This window comes from Apteryx mantelli, chromosome 2 (assembly GCF_036417845.1).
Source record: "Apteryx mantelli isolate bAptMan1 chromosome 2, bAptMan1.hap1, whole genome shotgun sequence".
Classification (NCBI taxonomy): domain Eukaryota; kingdom Metazoa; phylum Chordata; class Aves; order Apterygiformes; family Apterygidae; genus Apteryx; species Apteryx mantelli.
The window spans coordinates 32,009,644-32,026,700 of NC_089979.1; the positions used below are offsets into that span (position 1 = coordinate 32,009,644).

Genomic DNA, 17,057 nt, shown 5'->3' on the forward strand with positions numbered 1-17,057 from the left:
CTTGGAGATTTTTCATTCCAAAAATTTTTAGGAGCCGCTCCTAATCTGTATTATAAAAATAATTGTTTCAAACGCATTTTAAGAGAAACCATAATTGTCAAAGGTAAGCTATTTAAGTGGTTGTTCAAGAGTATGCTTATCCATACTCATCCATATGGGTACATATTCGTACTATACACTTTTGGTGTTAATTCTTTGCATAGACAGATTGGAATGCAGACTATGGCAGTGTCAAACTTAGATCCTCAGCAGCTAAAGAACTGATATGATGGGTGGTTTTCTTTGACCCCCATCTTTTTCAGACTAGCACAGTATGTGTTCCTTGCTAAGACCTTTGTATGTACCCAGTCTTAAAGTTTAGTTTTACAGACTACCTGGATTCTTCCAGTAAAAGAAAGGTTCTCCAGTAAAAATCATGGAAAACTTGATAAGTAGCCATAATAAAACCAAAGTTTTGTTGTATCATAGTATTGCTGCTACATCACTGTGTATTTTGTATTTGAAAATAATTGTATCATGATCGCATGCACAAGTGTTAGTTATCCTTCTTCCCTACAGTAATGCTGCAATACCATTTTATGTTCTGTGATGTAAAGCAATTAAACTTCCCCTTATTTTATACCTGTCAGTGTCTATCTGTCTTTATGTATAGTAACCAAAATTCAGTAACATCAGTTTAGTAAGTGAACATTGCTTGGTGCTCTTTAGAGCCCATACGTCTTCTGTTGTGAACATCATTATCTCTCTTTAAGAAGTTAATCGGTGTTTCTGTGCTTCATGTTTTTTGTTAAGTGTGAATAATAATCATTAGATTGAAAAAGACTTGATTTCTAATTTGTTTTCAGATACTCGTCTCTATTTCATTGATTTTTAAATCAAACATGATCAAGTGAAAATAATTCTAGTCTTTCTCTTACAGTTTACATTTCTTAAGATCATTTGTGTTAAACGTTGCATTCTTTAACTTTCCTTACTTTTGGAAGGAATTTGCCATATCAATTTAATCTGGATTCTGCTTGAGTAGAATTTGACAGTAAATTGATTTTTGAAATGTATTGGCTCTAAACAGTGCTGTACTTGAAAAAGATGATGATCGGAATTAAGCAATCTCAAACTAAAGAGAGCTCTCTTATTTTCTCTTTTATAGTTTGTGTTGCTATCAGCTGGTAATAACTAGCTTCCAGTGGAGTGGTTAGTTGCCTCAAAACAATTTGAGTGCTGCATAAATTCACCCAGGATATGTTTTGTTAAGCTTTGAAAATACATTCAGTAATCATTAATGTGTAAAATATAAAAGCAATTAAATCATTTACCTTTGTTTTCTTATTGTGACCAATATTAATTACATTCTTCCATTTTCTCTAGTTAAAGTACCTCGTAATTTTCGCCTATTGGAAGAACTTGAAGAAGGTCAGAAAGGAGTAGGTGATGGTACAGTAAGCTGGGGCCTTGAGGATGATGAAGATATGACACTCACCAGATGGACAGGCATGATTATTGGGCCACCGAGGGTAAGTGTGGCAAGTTAAAACTTTTTTTTTAAATGTTTGTAGGCAATACAAATAGCAAAAAGATAAAAGATTGCTTTGCTGCAATGTAAAGAAATTAGTTAAAATTCAATGTATGAAGTTGTGGTAATATTACCTATACTTGTTCTGTAACACTATATTCATGTTAAAATTTGTCACATCCTGGCATGTTAGTAGGTGTTTTGAGTCTAGCCTGCCCTAGTGTATGTTTCTGTAACTGTGTAAGTCAGTTGTGATTTGAGACTTACTACCTGGAGTTATGATTATGCTCAGTCTGTATTTCCATCATCACCACACATAATATCGGACAGTGATAATACAGTAGACAGGGTAACTGTCTTTCCATGATTTGTCATATGTACCTGGTAATTTCAGTTCTGTAACAGTGACAGAATATTTTAAACTTTCACAGGTTTTATTAAGTAATTTTTCAATGTAGCATTGTATGCAGTCCGCTTGAATCATGCCTAAAAATCAAACAGTTATTGGTTATCCTGATAAGATAAAACATATAAACAAAGTTTAAATCCTTCTGACCTTTGAAGTTCTGTAGAATGTCATTTACAATGATACAACCTGCAAAAGAAAGTCATCTCTAGTGTCTGTGTCACCTGCAAAGATATGAATGGATATATCATTGCTTGAGTAGTAACTTTTGTGCAATCATTCTCATGAGTTACAATATGATACAGAAGATCACTATGTAAATGCAGACTTTAAATGACTATACTTCAAGTAACATATTGTAACAAGTTACCATATGTGTCTCACTGCTTATGTGAGATTACTGTCTTGTGTGTCCTTCCATGCTGGAGGGCTTATTAGAAGATGTAATAAAGATGAGAGCTGAAATCAGAAATTGGCCTCGGTAAAGATAATGTTGTCTCCTGCCAGTTCTACTGCCAGTGTAGTTCAAGCTCCTTTTGGAAGTCAAAATTAGCTGTAACTTGCAGCAGACTGTTTTGAAAGTCTCCGTAATTGTGTGGTGCTCTTAATATCTGGATGCACTTGAGGACCAATTTAAAATATAGACGTGACAGTATGCTTTGGATACTAGCTTCTGTAGAATCAAAGCGTTTGAATATGTTTTGAAGAAAGTTCATAGTCTTACGGTTTTTGAGAAGAACTTGCAAATGTGAGCTAGTTAGAACAGTATCTCCCTGACTCTCTGAGCAGCCTCTAGTAGCTTTATAGTTACTGTAAATATATATAGCTCTACAGAGTAGTTGTTAACATTTGGGAAAAGCATCTTAGGCACACACCCATCAGAGGTGCATGTTAGAATTTCACTGTCTGGTACAGGGAAGAATTGTAGCTGGTTGTGGTGCATTGTGATCTTGGAAATGGAGGAATAACTGCCCTCCCACCGTGTCCTGCCATTTGAGGGAGGCACACGCTTACTCTACATTCTTTGCATGGTGATAAAATGGTTCATTATTCCAACATCTAAATGATCATTATTTGGGTCACTGAAGTTAACTCCCCCCAAAATAGTGACTACTTATATTTTCATTAGCTATTTTTCCTGGACTTGGTGCAGATTTAGATGGATTCTCTGAGAAATGTCATGTTCACATCTTGAAGTTTTACTCACTGCCCTAAGAACTGGAAATCTGGAGAGCCAGATGACAGCAAAGGGGAATGTGCGTCAGTCACCAAGTGTCTGTGTCTGGTTTCTGGTTCAGCCTAAAGCAGACTCCTACCACATCTTTGGAGGAAATGATTTTTGTGGGAAGCCCATGTGTGTTTGAAAAAGAAACAAAGAACAACCAAAAAACCCTGTCATTTTCCATATATATATATATATATATATTTTTTTTTTTTTTTTTTTTTAATGCAAGTGTGCAGGCAAGTAATATCCTGGGTTGTTTCAGGTCCTGAAGAATGCAGTCTTGCTGATAGTGGAATTAAAACTTGTGGAGGCAGTCAAAATATGATAATTTGTGTAGTTAGTGTTGAGCTGTTCTGTCTCAAAAAGCCTGTGTGATTGGCAATCTCAGTAGAGTAGACTGGAATAGTAGGTTTAACTAAGGACTTTGACTGGGTTGTGTTGAAATACTGTGGAAGTTTCCTATTCAGTATTTTGCTGTCCAGTCTGCTTTGAGCCACTGCAATTGCTTTTTCTCTAAATATAACTCTTTAAAAGGTATCGTTTGTATTGTGTGAGACACCTCAAATGCCTTTAAAATGTATTAGTCTAAAATAAGCACTTACTTGCCAGTAGGCAGAAACTGGAATTCAAATATTTGTTTTCCAGTGCACAGTAATGTGTGCATGCAAAAATAGCCATGATTGTCAGCTGTGATTGTGTAAAGTGAAAGACCACCAGTTCCCAAGCCAGCAGTAGTACCTTGATGAGAAGAATTCCATGTCCAGTTTCAGGGTTTGTAGAAGGTGGGAGATTTTGGAATTGGCTGAGTTATGTAGACAGTGTGCAGCCTGGCAGAAGGTGGAGGAAGTTGCTAATACTGTCCAGTACTGCTAATATGTTCTTCACATATGTGGCTTCCCTAAACCTGTGCAGACAATTGACTGACAAGTTTTTCTTGCTTTGTTTGCAGGGTGAACCAACATAGAGGGAGAGGGGAAGATTTCTTTTAGATTAAAGGAAATATCTTTCTGATCCTGAAATAATTCTTTTTTGGCTTTTTGGGGAGGGGGGTGGCAGAGGTACTTGACTTAGAGTAAGCGGGGGAGTGGGAAAACCAACTAAAATTGAGATGCTACATGGTCAGGAATAGGGAATGAGAGTGAGTGCCATTAGGATTTTTCAGACTACTGAGTAGGGAATACATTCTGTCCTTTTTCCTCTGAAACTGACAGCACCCTAAGGAAGTGTGTGTTTTTTATCTGGTTAAATAGCCAGAGTTGTTATGTTTTCTTGCTGTAGTAGAGGCTGTTATCTGTAATGGGACACAGTTACTTTCATTGGGCCTTCAGCTTTTAGTGGGAAAAAATAGGAGAAAACATCTTTGGTTAGGAAAAACTAACCAAAGATATTCTGCTTCTTAAGAATTGTTTGGTAGCTTTATCTGGCTAGTAGTTTCTGTGGTAGTGAAGCTTTTTAGAAAGCTTCAGTCTTTTAATAGAAGGTTATTATGAATGGGGAAAAATGGTGATTTCATAGCTTCAGGTCAGGCTGGACTTGATGGAAATTTTTAGATGGTCTCAGGTATCAGGTCAACAGCAATTTTCTCTTGGCACTGAATATTAAAGGCCTGTCCCTGATGGCGCTCTGTCTTTTAGTGACCTTTAGTGCTTTTAACTAAGAAATGCTAGTGATAAAGCAGCAATTTTAGCATGGATGTACTGCTCGAAGGGTTTCTTCATCCATTCCAGAATGAAAAATCTTAGAAAGAAGTGATGGACAATTTTACATACAGATACGTACAGCTTTCCCTTGTTTCTTTCTGATCCAGCTGCTATTCAAGCTTTGTGGCTTCCCAAGATTGTGTGTCACAGGATGCTTCAGTAGTCTGATTTCCACTCTGCCTTTTAATTGACCACAGAGTGAACTGTCCCTTGATAACTTGACTGTGTGGCTGATACTTCGAGAGACTGATAGCTGGCTGATGCAGAGCCACTTAAAGGTGGTACTTCTGGGAAGTCTTGAGGCACGTTACTCCTGTGGGTTCATAGTAGCTTTTTCTGTCATGCTACTGGAAAGAGGCATTTAAACTGGTTTGGGCTTCCTTCCTTTTGGAGCACAAAGGCATGTGCATCAGTAACCAAGAAAGCCACAGATACTCTCTTACTATACATAGCCTACTGGACAAGATTAAAAACAAAATGGTAGCACTGTATTAATTTCTGCTTGGTCTTTCTCAAAATGTATTTGCACTTTGAAACACTTAAAGAATGATCTGTTCTGTGGTCACTTTGGAGTGATGTCTTCTGTGAACTAACTGCCATTTAATTCTACTCTGCAAAGTGTAGATAAATCCTCTAATAAACTAATTTTTAAATTATCAGTTGTTGATTTTCTTCCTCTCTGAAGCACTTACTTGCTTAGAAATCCTCAACTGTGAAAGTCTTGGAGATCTAGAGTGCTAATTACATCTAGAACATTTTTTTTGCAAATACTTTTCTCGTCTTGTTCTTGATTGTCTAAAAACTGTTGGGCTATTTGCGTATTTGTCTTTTCCCTGTTCCTGACCTTTTTGCAGTATTAGATGTTTTTGTGGGGCAAAGAGATAATTTTCCTAGGGATCATTGATCCTCCCCTCAGCCCTCTACTGTGCCAAAGGCGATTTGGGAATGCAATTCTGTGGGAGGGATAAGAGTAAATATGAATTAAAAAAAAAAAAAAGTTTTCTGTTAACTTCTGTATGGTAACATTGTTGTCTTAAGTTGTAATGTAATTTGTACATATTCATCAGGTAATCAAGATAACCAAAACAGTGGAATATCAATCCATAATCCAAGACCATGAACTGATACATAATATGAACAGTTTTATAATTATCTCATATTTCTTCATCTTTATTCCTTCTGCCTTTGCTTTGTTTTTTTAAATATTCAACTTTCAGTAAGATGCATTAGTCTGTCTTTTTGCTTTCTAGACAAACTATGAAAACAGAATATACAGTCTGAAAGTAGAGTGTGGACCTAAATATCCAGAAGCACCTCCAACAGTTAGATTTGTAACTAAAATTAATATGAATGGAATAAATAATTCCAATGGAATGGTAAGTTGAAATGGTAAGACCAACCACCTTGTTAATCTGTACTATGAATTTTTTCTGGGGAACAGTCCAGGTGAGGAAATGCATGTTGGACAGAAATTTCATGTTTAAATTTTGCAACATAAATACTTGCTTTAAATCAAATTTTCATTGCCTACTACATACATGGAAATCTTTAGGTATTTATAATAAATCAGTGGCCTCTCAGTAAGACCTGATAAGTATTATTTACAGTATTGAAACTTTTTTTTTTAATGAAGTTGAAGCTTTTAGTTTTGCACAGAATAAAATGACTGTTTAAGCCATGTGTAGGTATTTCCCCTTATAAAAAGGGGATTAGACAGGAGTACTGTATTAGTCAAGACCATTACTTTATTTAGGCAGTAAAGATTGTTTTAGTATCCAGATTTTATCTGATGTTTTCATTAATTACAAGTAGAGGTTATTGTGCCTCATTCTCACTACTTTAGATGTAATAACTCCCCTGTAGTGAAGCAATGTATTTAAATTCTTATTTTCTTTTTACTGGATTTATCCAAATCTGAGATGATTGTGAGCTTCTCTCTTAAGGTATCTTAATATAGATGGTAATCACTCTCATTTTAAAGATCCATTTGCAATAAGTTACTTTGACTTACCTCGTGCTTAGTGTGGGATGAGTGCATGAAGGTAAGCAATGACAGCAGCTCAAGCAATAGTTTGTTATTCTTTGTATACTCTTATCCTGTGAATAAAACTGAGGTACCCTGGATCTTAGTGGGAAAGGGGTAAGCTATCTTGCATTTGCAGTGATACATGTGCGTATAAACAGGAAACAACAATTTATCACCCCGATGTCTATGTGTATCTTTGTCTTCAATGAATGCAAAGTAATTGGGTTAAGGTAGTACTTAGAGATGAGTCAGAGATCATCTTTGGATTTGAAATAGTTTAAAAGATTCAAAAGAAAGATTGACTTGCATTTGAGTATTATAATACTGACATGTGAAACTTAAGTATCTGAAAGAGTGTAGCAGAGAGAGAAATTCTTAGGCATTCATTCGAGCCCTCGTAGGTGGTAAAATAGTGTGCTGATTGGACACCCAAAGCCAGTGGACTAACATTTCAGAAATACTTTAAAATTAATTTGAAAGAACTTCTGGCGTAGCCACCAACTTAGGTCTACTTGAAAATCTTAATACAATTGTTATCTCTAAATCAGCTGTTGCCCTTTATCCAAACTGTGGCTGGTTATCTAGGAATGTGTGTTCATTAAGAAGTTGAGACTAGGCAAAGCTGCAAATTTGGAATGCAGCAGAGCTTTTTATATGTTTGTAATATTATTTTGATACCTCCCCCTAGTAACATGCATTATTCTGAATCAGTGAACAAATAGGATCTCATGCCTTCATCTGTGCATGCCTGAGAAAATGGATGTTGATTTCAGGGAGCAGAATCTCAGACCTGCAGAGCCTGAAAACTCAGGTTTACCTTACCAGCTCAGTTGGCTTGGAGCTTTTGTTGCGAGAAGTCTAGACTTCCTCAGCCTGCAGACGAATAGGGTGGTTTTAAAAGCACCAGTTGAAATCCAGGTCTCTCTACAGAAAAAGTTTGATTCTAATAAATTCATAGGTTTATACCAAATCTTCCTTCAGTTTTTCCCTCAATAGTTCTGTGAACTAGTATATCTTATGAAGGATTTGCTGTGCAAATGCACAATTTTTTAATAGATTTCAGTAGGATTAGATTGAATTGTTACAGTTTTCAGAACTAAAGAACTTAAAACTCATTCATTATTTAAGTTTTAATGTCTCCATCATCTTGGTATCTTGCATTGTAGCTTATTTTTGCCGTTGTGTTTACTAGAGTTGTGCCAAATCTGTCAGATAAACTAGGGCATATTTTACAAATCAGAGCACAGAACTGGGCTTCAGTTGACTGAGTTTGGCTTTGCCCAGACCAGCTTTTTTAGCTTTGGATAAGTAAATTAATACTTGTGTTTCCATAACTGTAAACTAGGTTAAAAACGTGTTGTGAGAATTAGCTGAGTACCTGTTACTATTGTAAAATTCAGCCCTGTGGTCTGTAGTCCTCTAGACTGTATGTTAATTTAACTGAAAATAAAGGTACGAATAAAAGCATAGAATCTGTTTAAGAATCACTAGTTCAGTAAATGCTATCTAATGACAAAATCCACATGTTGAATTAATGTAATATATTCACATATTTTACCTAGCAAGTTAATTAGTCTTTATTTTCCAGAGTTTCCAAGTATGATGAGCACGCAATTCTCTAGTATTTTCCTCTAACATATTTTTTTTGTTATTTAAATAGTGTTTGTGAATGACTACTTTAGAGAGTAATGTACTTAGTTTATTTTTTGGTTTATTTTCTTGACTCTGAAACTAATTGCAGTTTTCGTTTTTCAGTCTTTTAAGCATATGTTTTAAAAATTGGGGTTTAGGTAAGAAATGTTTTATTTATAGTGAGAGTACTGATTATAGTATGTCACATGCTATTTAAATAGTTTTTCATTAAACTTCATTTTAAATCTAGCTTTAGGAAAATTTTACTAAAACCAGATATATTTTTAGAAGCAAAAATGTGGTCCATCTGCATTAGGTCTATGCTTGTATAATATACAGGCCTGCTCCAAAATGCTGGAAAGCAAAACATAAAATATGGATGTTTTATGAATAAAAACACTGGAAGACAACCCATATTTCTGAAAAAGCTAATTGGAAAATCAGACCTTGAACCCAGGTCTCATGAGGCTCGTGCTATTGTCTTAACCACAAGCTCAGATTCTTTTTCTCCTGAAACACTCCTGAACTTCTCTGAAACATTTCACGTGGCTGCTTCCTATTTTATAAGTTCCTTCTTGTTTCTTCCAAGCTGCTGTCTCACTTTCTGATTGTGTTCAATATAATAGATCATAACTGCTTTCCAAGGTTGCTGCATTCCTTGAACAGTCGGAGGCAAGAAACAGGCTTTTATCTTCAGATAAACTCTGCCAACCATGCTTCTGCACCTGGTTTTTGACATATGGGCAGCTTTTGATCCCAGTGGTTATAGATGTCATGAAAAAAGTTGGTGACTTGCAGAAAAGAAAGAGGTTTGAGATTAACAATAACACAAATTTTATGTTGTAGCAGTATTATCATACTACTCAATACCTTTAGAACATTGTTAAGGAACACGTTACGGAAGGTGCGTGCCAGGAACATCTGAAGAAAAATAGAACCCCCGGTGTGAATTTAGAGGGTGATGATTTCTGCTGAGTTGGCATGTGAATGATGGAGGGGGGAGATGGATGTGCACCAGAGTTAACTTTTTTCTAAAGAAGTTAGTCTCAAACTGCTTCACTGGCAGTGGTTCTCAACTTTTTTAATTTGCAAGTCCCTTCACATTTTGCCTGAAAACTGCAGGTCTGTGTAATGAATTTATCCTTATTGACAATGACAGGTTTATTGACTTACTGACTTTTTTGTTTGATTGTTTTGAGAGGAGATTGTTGCTTGTAAATAACTTTTTCATCAACAGCTTATCTTCAGGGATCTCAGAGATCACTGGTTGAAAAATGTTTAGTGCAGAAAAACAGGGGGGTTACTTTAGGAATATTTATATCAAGACACTAATTCTAGGTGTTCTGAATCATCCTGCTTAAGTGCCTTTCTCTTTCAATCTGCTGGTTAGTTTCTGTGTTTGCTTGCTTTTCAATTTGCATATGCAGCTACTGCATCTGTATACAGAATTAGGTTACTAATTTCAGACAAGCTAGTCCAGGTATGTAAGTAGGGCTGGGCAAAATGCTTTTCTGTGCTAATGGTGTCACTGTTGTAAAATTCTGTTTAAATTATCGTTCTTAATGCAATGGGGTCTTTTCTCTTGGAGACTTGTGTATCATATGTTGATAAAACACAGGTTGTGTTCTGACATGATATTTATTTTCCCATGGTCTTCTGAGGATGTTAGATTTTTGCATCTGTGAGAGCACTCTGCAGCAATCTACTTGCAGGATTTGCAATCACTTCTGTTTGTTTAAATACTGTTTACAGCTGTTTCTTTTAAATTTGGTTGCGACTGTCAACTATAAATCTGTAAACTGTTGTCCAGTTATTTTTTTGAATATGTTTATAGTAGACTAAGCAGTTTGCCGCTTCTTAAAGTTAAGATACTGGGATCATTATAAACACTGAACACTTTGCAGCATTTTGTGAAATGATTTAGTTAGGTTTCAATTGTGTGGAAAAAATCATGTATTATACATATTGTTGCTCTTGCTATTGTTTAAGGATTTACAATTTACCACCAGAGTAAAATAGTCTTGAGGCTGCAGTTTTGAGCTTTATTAACTTTTATGTGATCTTGAAAATCCTCCTTCTGTATACCAGAATGCATACTTCTGATATTAGCTATATGCTTTCGTTTGAACATTACACAGTTTGTGTAGCCCTTCCAAATATCTTAACATTGTTCTTCATAAAGTAAATTTATTGAGTACTGTCTACGTTGGAAATAACTTCTGCAATGCAGAGAATAAAACCTGAGCCAAAATCTTTACTCAGAACATTCATAACATTGATAAAGAAGAGTTTACAGTCTGAGTTTGCTGCTACAAATTCCCAGTCAAGAAAGAAGAGCTACTTTCTATCCTGGAAGAGCCTACTTTTAAGTGATCAACTCTTATATTCCTGCTTAGCCCAAGTATCTAGAATTGCACTGTTTAAACAACACTGGTTTAAACCCAGTTTAAACAACACTAAGTGAGTGCTTTAACTGAGGCTGATTCTCCAGTCTTGAGAGAGTCCACAAAGATGAAGTTGAGGAGAAGTGAGGAAAAGGAGGATGGTATGGAAGCAGAATTGCCAGACCAAAGACAGACTTTCATTTTGTGAGTCCCACAGCAACTGCCTCTCCAGCTGTTTTTTGCTGACCCCCTCTTCTCTGAACTGATAATATAATTAAGTTTTCTTCCTCAAAGCTACTGAAATCTAAACTTACCTTTTGTTCTTATCCTTGCTAATCTACCCAGTCTTCCTTTAAAACTGTTAATTATCATATGGACTTCCACCTCTCCCCCCCCCCCCCCCACCCCACCAAGTGCACATGTCTTTCCTGGTTGGGAATCCTCTGTTGCAAGTGTTATCTGGCCCTTGACCTCGTTTACAGTAGCTTCTTTTCCTCCTATTTTACTTAGGTTATTGACTTCTTGCCAGGCCAATGATATGTGATGTGATCTCTCCTTAGCTACTTCAGTAGACGGTGTTGTGACTCAGACTAACATGAAAGTTGTTTAAACGACTGATCTATATACCAGACAGACTTTATACCAAAGCATTCAGGAAGCACTCATGTTTTGTTCCATTTTGCTTAAATATAAGAGGATGTCAGGTGGGCTGCAGAGAAGTATTAACAAGTTGGGAGAGAAGGGGAGAAATAACCTCTTAAACAGCTGCAGTTGCATGACAAGTGGGTATATGATCTGAGCCCTCATTTCTTCTTTTCCCATGCTGCTTACCACTGTGCAATTTTTCTTCTTTTTGTAGGACCCCCCTATGGAGAAAAATGATGATGTCATGCATTTCTTGCTGCATTCTCTGTATGGAGAATAGTTTTGAATAAAGTGATATCCACTATTCTAATTTTGAAATGAATTCATGTTGCTAATTTTGTAGGTCCAGCTGGTTGGACAGAAACTCTGGAGAGTCCTTCTTTAATCTCCCTAGGAGGACTGGAGAGGAAGGGTCTGTAAGAGATTTTGGTACCTCAGAACAGAGTTCAGGCTGAATAGATGTCTTACTCAAGCTGCTACTTTGATAGTACAGGAAATCTCTTATCAGAGTTTCCCTTTTTCTCCCTGGTAGTTTTGTTTAATAGTCTTCTTTTTAAGAAAAGAGAAGCTGTTTTCCAGTTACAAAGATTATTCTCTCTTGATATTGCCCCTTTATCTGCCATATTAGCCCAAATACTCCATAAAAAAAGTGTCCAGCAATTACAGTGGTGATCTGACCAGCATTACTTTCAAAACCTTTCTCTACAAGCTTATTCACTTGTATACTTATTTTAAGTAGGCATGATCTTGCTGCATGATACAGCTTTCCTCTCAATGTTCTTTTTCTTCCTAACTTACATTAGTTCTTCTTTTGGAAGAACTATTAAGTAATCTTACTGCCTTATGTTGTGCTTTGGTGATATACTGTCCTTGGCAGCTGTACCGAGTTTAAGGAGTTCCCAGTTCTGAGCAGGGGAACGTCATCATTTGTGTGAACCTGGACTCTGTTCTGAAGTACCAAGATCTCTTACAGACCCTTCCTCTCCAGTTGTCCTAGAGAGGTTAAAGGAGGGCTCTCCAGAGTTTCTGTCCAACTGTGAACTGGATTAAGGATCCTACTTAAGCACTTTCTTCCATGTGTTTTTTTCAGTTGGATGGATCCTCCCATTCAGGTCAGAATGTAGCCCCACAAATCCTTCAGGGCTTAGCTCAGAAGGTGATAAGCAGCAGCATTGATGCAGGAACAAGTGCCCAGTGAGAGGGACCAGAAGTTTCTTAAACTAGTATTGCTGCTGAAGCCAGCATATGGTTAAACCTTGCCTCAGTTTTCTCCAACAAAAATGTTTAGTCTTACCTTCTGGTGTTCTGAAACTAGGCAGTCTCAATTTGAACAATGTAGAAGTAAAACTTCTGTGGTAACATTCTTATTTCTGATTCCAGTGTTTTTTTTTCCCCTGTTTGTCCTAATTAAAATGGGAAAAAAAAGTTCTCAGTGTTTTATGCTGTCTAAATCATAAAGCAGTGGTTTCCAACATTTACAGCCATGTGATCTGCCACATTACTCTGCCAGTGGAGTTCAGTAGTATGTGATAGCCCTTTTCCAACTGAGGGCCTCCTGTGCAGTTGCACAGATGTATGCCCCTGTGTGTTAAGATGCTTCTTGCTTGGGCTGGGTGGCTGCTGCCAAAACAGTTCCCAAGCTGACTGTCAAATGCTGACTTACCTATGGAAACCTCCATGTTATATTGTGAATTGTGTGAATTGTCCCACAGGTCCCATAAAGGAACAGGAGAAGTCCTGTGTCCTTTCAGTTCCTCTTCAAACTGGTATTGTTTGGACTCTTGTGTGGCCGAATCTCTTAAAGAACTGAGAAAACCCCAGTGTATGTATTGGCATAGTGAAATAAGGTGGTGGTGGTGGGGTTGTTTGCATAATTTAAAGCAAATTAATAAAAATAAATATTTAAAAAAAATATGGCTGCAGTTTTGCAGTAAACTGTTGATTTCCTGTCCCCCCCTCCCCCCTTTCCTTCTCACTAATGTTAGTATCAGCAGAGAGGTCCAGCTGTATGGATTTTATTGCAGAGTATCTGTATCTGTATGTAAGTATATGATTGTTTTCCTAAAAGTATTTTATGAACATAGGAACTATATTTATGCCACAGAGAAAGTGTCAGGGGATGCTTTAAATCTTTATTAGAAAAAATGAGAATTATTTATGTAGAAATTTTGTATTTCATGGTAACTTAATTTCCTTATAACTACCTCTTTTTTTTTTCCAGGTGGATGCACGGAGCATACCAGTGTTAGCAAAATGGCAAAATTCTTATAGCATTAAAGTTGTACTTCAAGAGCTAAGACGTCTAATGATGTCCAAAGAAAATATGAAGCTTCCACAACCTCCAGAAGGACAAACTTACAACAATTAATTTTAGCTGATTCTCAAACTTCTGTCTTAAAACAACAACCTTCTACTCATGTTAATGTCTTGATTAAATCTCACAATGCAAACACCCACACATTAAAAAAATTTCAGCTGGTATACATGACCTGGACATTTGTAAGAATATATATAATATATGTATGCCCAATATGTTTTCAGGCACTATGGGAGAAAAAGGCAGCACAATTATTTTTTTTCTCTTATCAAGGCACTGTCATTTAAGCATAAGCCTGAAATAGCCTAAAAATGGAATTCAGGTTTTACAAGATGAAAGCATGATAGAAAGTGTCAGATTGCTGTGGAATAATATATGTTTCTGAAAATAATCTCCTGAGAGGGCAAAATATAAATGGCATGCTTTATCCATCTTGCTTAGTAAAAGAGCTGCGATTAAATTTGTTTTAAAGTAGCAGGTACAGTGAAATACCGTTGCTCATCTTGTTTAATTTTGCAAAGGTGTGGGTGCCGACTACTAGTAGTGTCACAAAGTATGTTCAGGATTGTTTTGATACCTGTATTTATAAAATGGGGGGGATTAATTTCTGTTAAGCAGCTCCTGTGTGTTACATGTATCGGACATGGCAAATATTTGTTTACAGTCTTTGTTCTAATAAACCATGCATTTAAGTTTTAGTGAAACAAAGGAAATGTATGGATATGTGATTGAGATTAAAGTTAGTCTTAAAATGTAAATAAAATGTGGAAAGTGTCTGAGACTGTGCCATTTCTATAGTAGTGATGTAATATATGTACAGTAACTTGCAGAAGTAGTGGAAAGCCAAACATAATATTGCTGCTGGTTTTACATGCACCTTTTATTCTTACCGCTTTTTGTATGCTTACTTTACTTGATAGATCAAGATATTTCGTTTGTTGCAGAGGAGTAAGTTCTGTCATCTGCAGTACCGCTTCTTTGGACAAACTTGCACTGTATAAAAAAAGCCCTCCCCCCTCCCTCCCCCCAGATTCTTTTGAGAAATGAGCATAACTCTTTCACTTGGCTTACTTGACCTCTGAGCAGTTTTCAGACCACACTGAAATCTGTCCTACTTCTCAGTCCTTTGTCTCACTTTGGCGGCTGCTACCTTGATTCTTCCTTTCTTGCATTGCTTCCTCTTTTGTGTTTCTTTCCTTTTTTTTTTTTCCTCCTGTACCATTTTTGCCTTGTCTAAAATACATTTAAAAAAAAAAAAAACAAAACTTCAGGATGCTTTAATAAAAAGTTATACCTGTGGTACAGATCATATTTCCATCTGCATTGTATGCATCAGATGCCAGTATACCACTGTCTTATTAGTTAGAACGCTTTCTGCCTTTCCTGTGGCTGTTGGTCTGTTTCTTTCCATACATTCTGTCTAGTGGGAACAATGGTTTTAGTTCTGTTACTGATTTCTCATAAGAAAGTAGCTTATTCTATCCTTTGAAAATGAGATTTTTTTTTTTCTTTTTTGCTCTTGGAAAAATGCAAGCCTTTGTTCATTTCAATGAGAAAATATAACGTTGGGAGTGAGACAACTGTTTGGCATTCAAAGTTTTATTACTGGTTCTCTTGAAAAAGTGAGTATAATCAACTTTAAGTTGACTTTAAGTTTATTTAAGTTTTAAGTTTAATACATTTAAGTTAACTTTGAGTTTGATATGCTTTGCATATTTCTGATGTAAAGGACAAATCTTTAAAAGCAATAAACTAGGTGTTCTTTTTTTAATGGGAAGGTTTAATTAATATTTGTCAGTTTATGCTCTTTAGACAAATTGGGCACTTCCAGAATTGGTGGAATTGTAGCTACCAGCTGCCTCTTGTCTGTATTTATATGACATATCATCTGTGAAAGCTTGGCTGAAGTGCATTGCAACATTTTCCTACTTGATTTAATTTGAATGATTTTGATGCCATTAAATACTTTTTTTTTCTTACACTAACACTGCTAATCTATATTCAATCGATTAAAATAATGGAACTGTGTAGTTGAGATGTGAATTTTTGGGAAAATTTCAGCATAAACTATTGAGAGAATGAGGAATACCACTCAACTTATGTGATCGTGATTGGTAACATAATTTAAGAGACTGACTTATTCATGGAGTATGGAAAATGACTGGTTGTTCACTTACTCATATGAGGTGCAAGCTGATCCTAGAACAGTTATTTTTGCTTGTCTGTACATTGACCATTTGTACCTGTACAAATCTGCATATCCAACTGTAAGCAGATACATTTCGCAGAGGAAAAAAAAAAAAAAAGAGAGAAAAAAAGTGGGAACAGTTGACCTGAGCTCAGACACCTGGGTATGTAATCTAAAGGATGACTGTAAAAATATTCCTGCAGTCAATTTAAGATGTTTTGGTTATTCATTTTGCTAACACAGGGAAAAAGTCTAAATATAATGTATACTGCAATTTTAAAGTGTGTTAAACTACTGCATAAAGTTTAGAGCTTCTCCAAAACTCTTCTATTACCTAAAGAAGGTTTCAAAACACAACTGCTTATTGTCCTCCAGACAGATCACATTGTTTTACAAGTATCCATGTTAGATCAGCATTTACTTAGTAATTTGTTTCCTCATGTTTTTGTGATTTCTTTTGGGTAACATTCTTAAAAGCCAGAATTTTAGTTTTCTTCTAAATAATTCACTCGTGTTATGTTCTGTTTAGCAGGATTTGAATTTGCTATTGTTAGCAGCTGTGTATGTATTTTTCTCAAATTGTATTTGTACGTTTTGCAAAGTGTAGCACCATTTTTATCCAATTGTGTAAATAGGAACACTCAAAAGTTCTAAATATAACATTTTTTCAAATTGCATTTGAAAAATCATATCATGTTAGTGGTCTTGAACTGGCATTTAAACTAGCTTTGTGCTCTGAAGGGTTGCCAAAGTTCATGTGTTTTGGTTGTTTGGGGGTGGGACAAATGTACTATGAAACAAAAGAAAAAGATGGTATGACTCAGCCCTCGTAAACCTTAAGATATGAACTATCCTATGGAAATATCCACATATTACAAATAATGTGCCTTACTCGTTTATAATGCAGTACATAAAATGATGCAAGTTATGTACCCATGAGCTGCCTTGCTAGCACTGATCTTCCTAAAAGCAATTGAAGTAGAGAATACTTGACACCTGGTAAGATTAAGCCAAGAATGAATCC

At 36.0% G+C, this 17,057-nt stretch overlaps 1 protein-coding gene across 1 annotated transcript in view; it reads left to right on the plus strand.

Moving 5' to 3' along the window:
* Positions 1-14,626, plus strand: part of UBE2V2 (ubiquitin conjugating enzyme E2 V2) — a 29,798-nt gene extending 15,172 nt beyond the window's left edge. Inside the window, exons 2-4 of the mRNA XM_013954669.2 lie at positions 1,366-1,511; positions 6,092-6,217; positions 13,750-14,626. Coding sequence (XP_013810123.1) covers positions 1,366-1,511; positions 6,092-6,217; positions 13,750-13,896 — 419 coding nt within the window. The 3' untranslated portion in view covers positions 13,897-14,626. The remainder of the gene's footprint in view (positions 1-1,365; positions 1,512-6,091; positions 6,218-13,749) is intronic.
* The last annotated feature ends 2,431 nt before the right edge of the window (positions 14,627-17,057 follow it).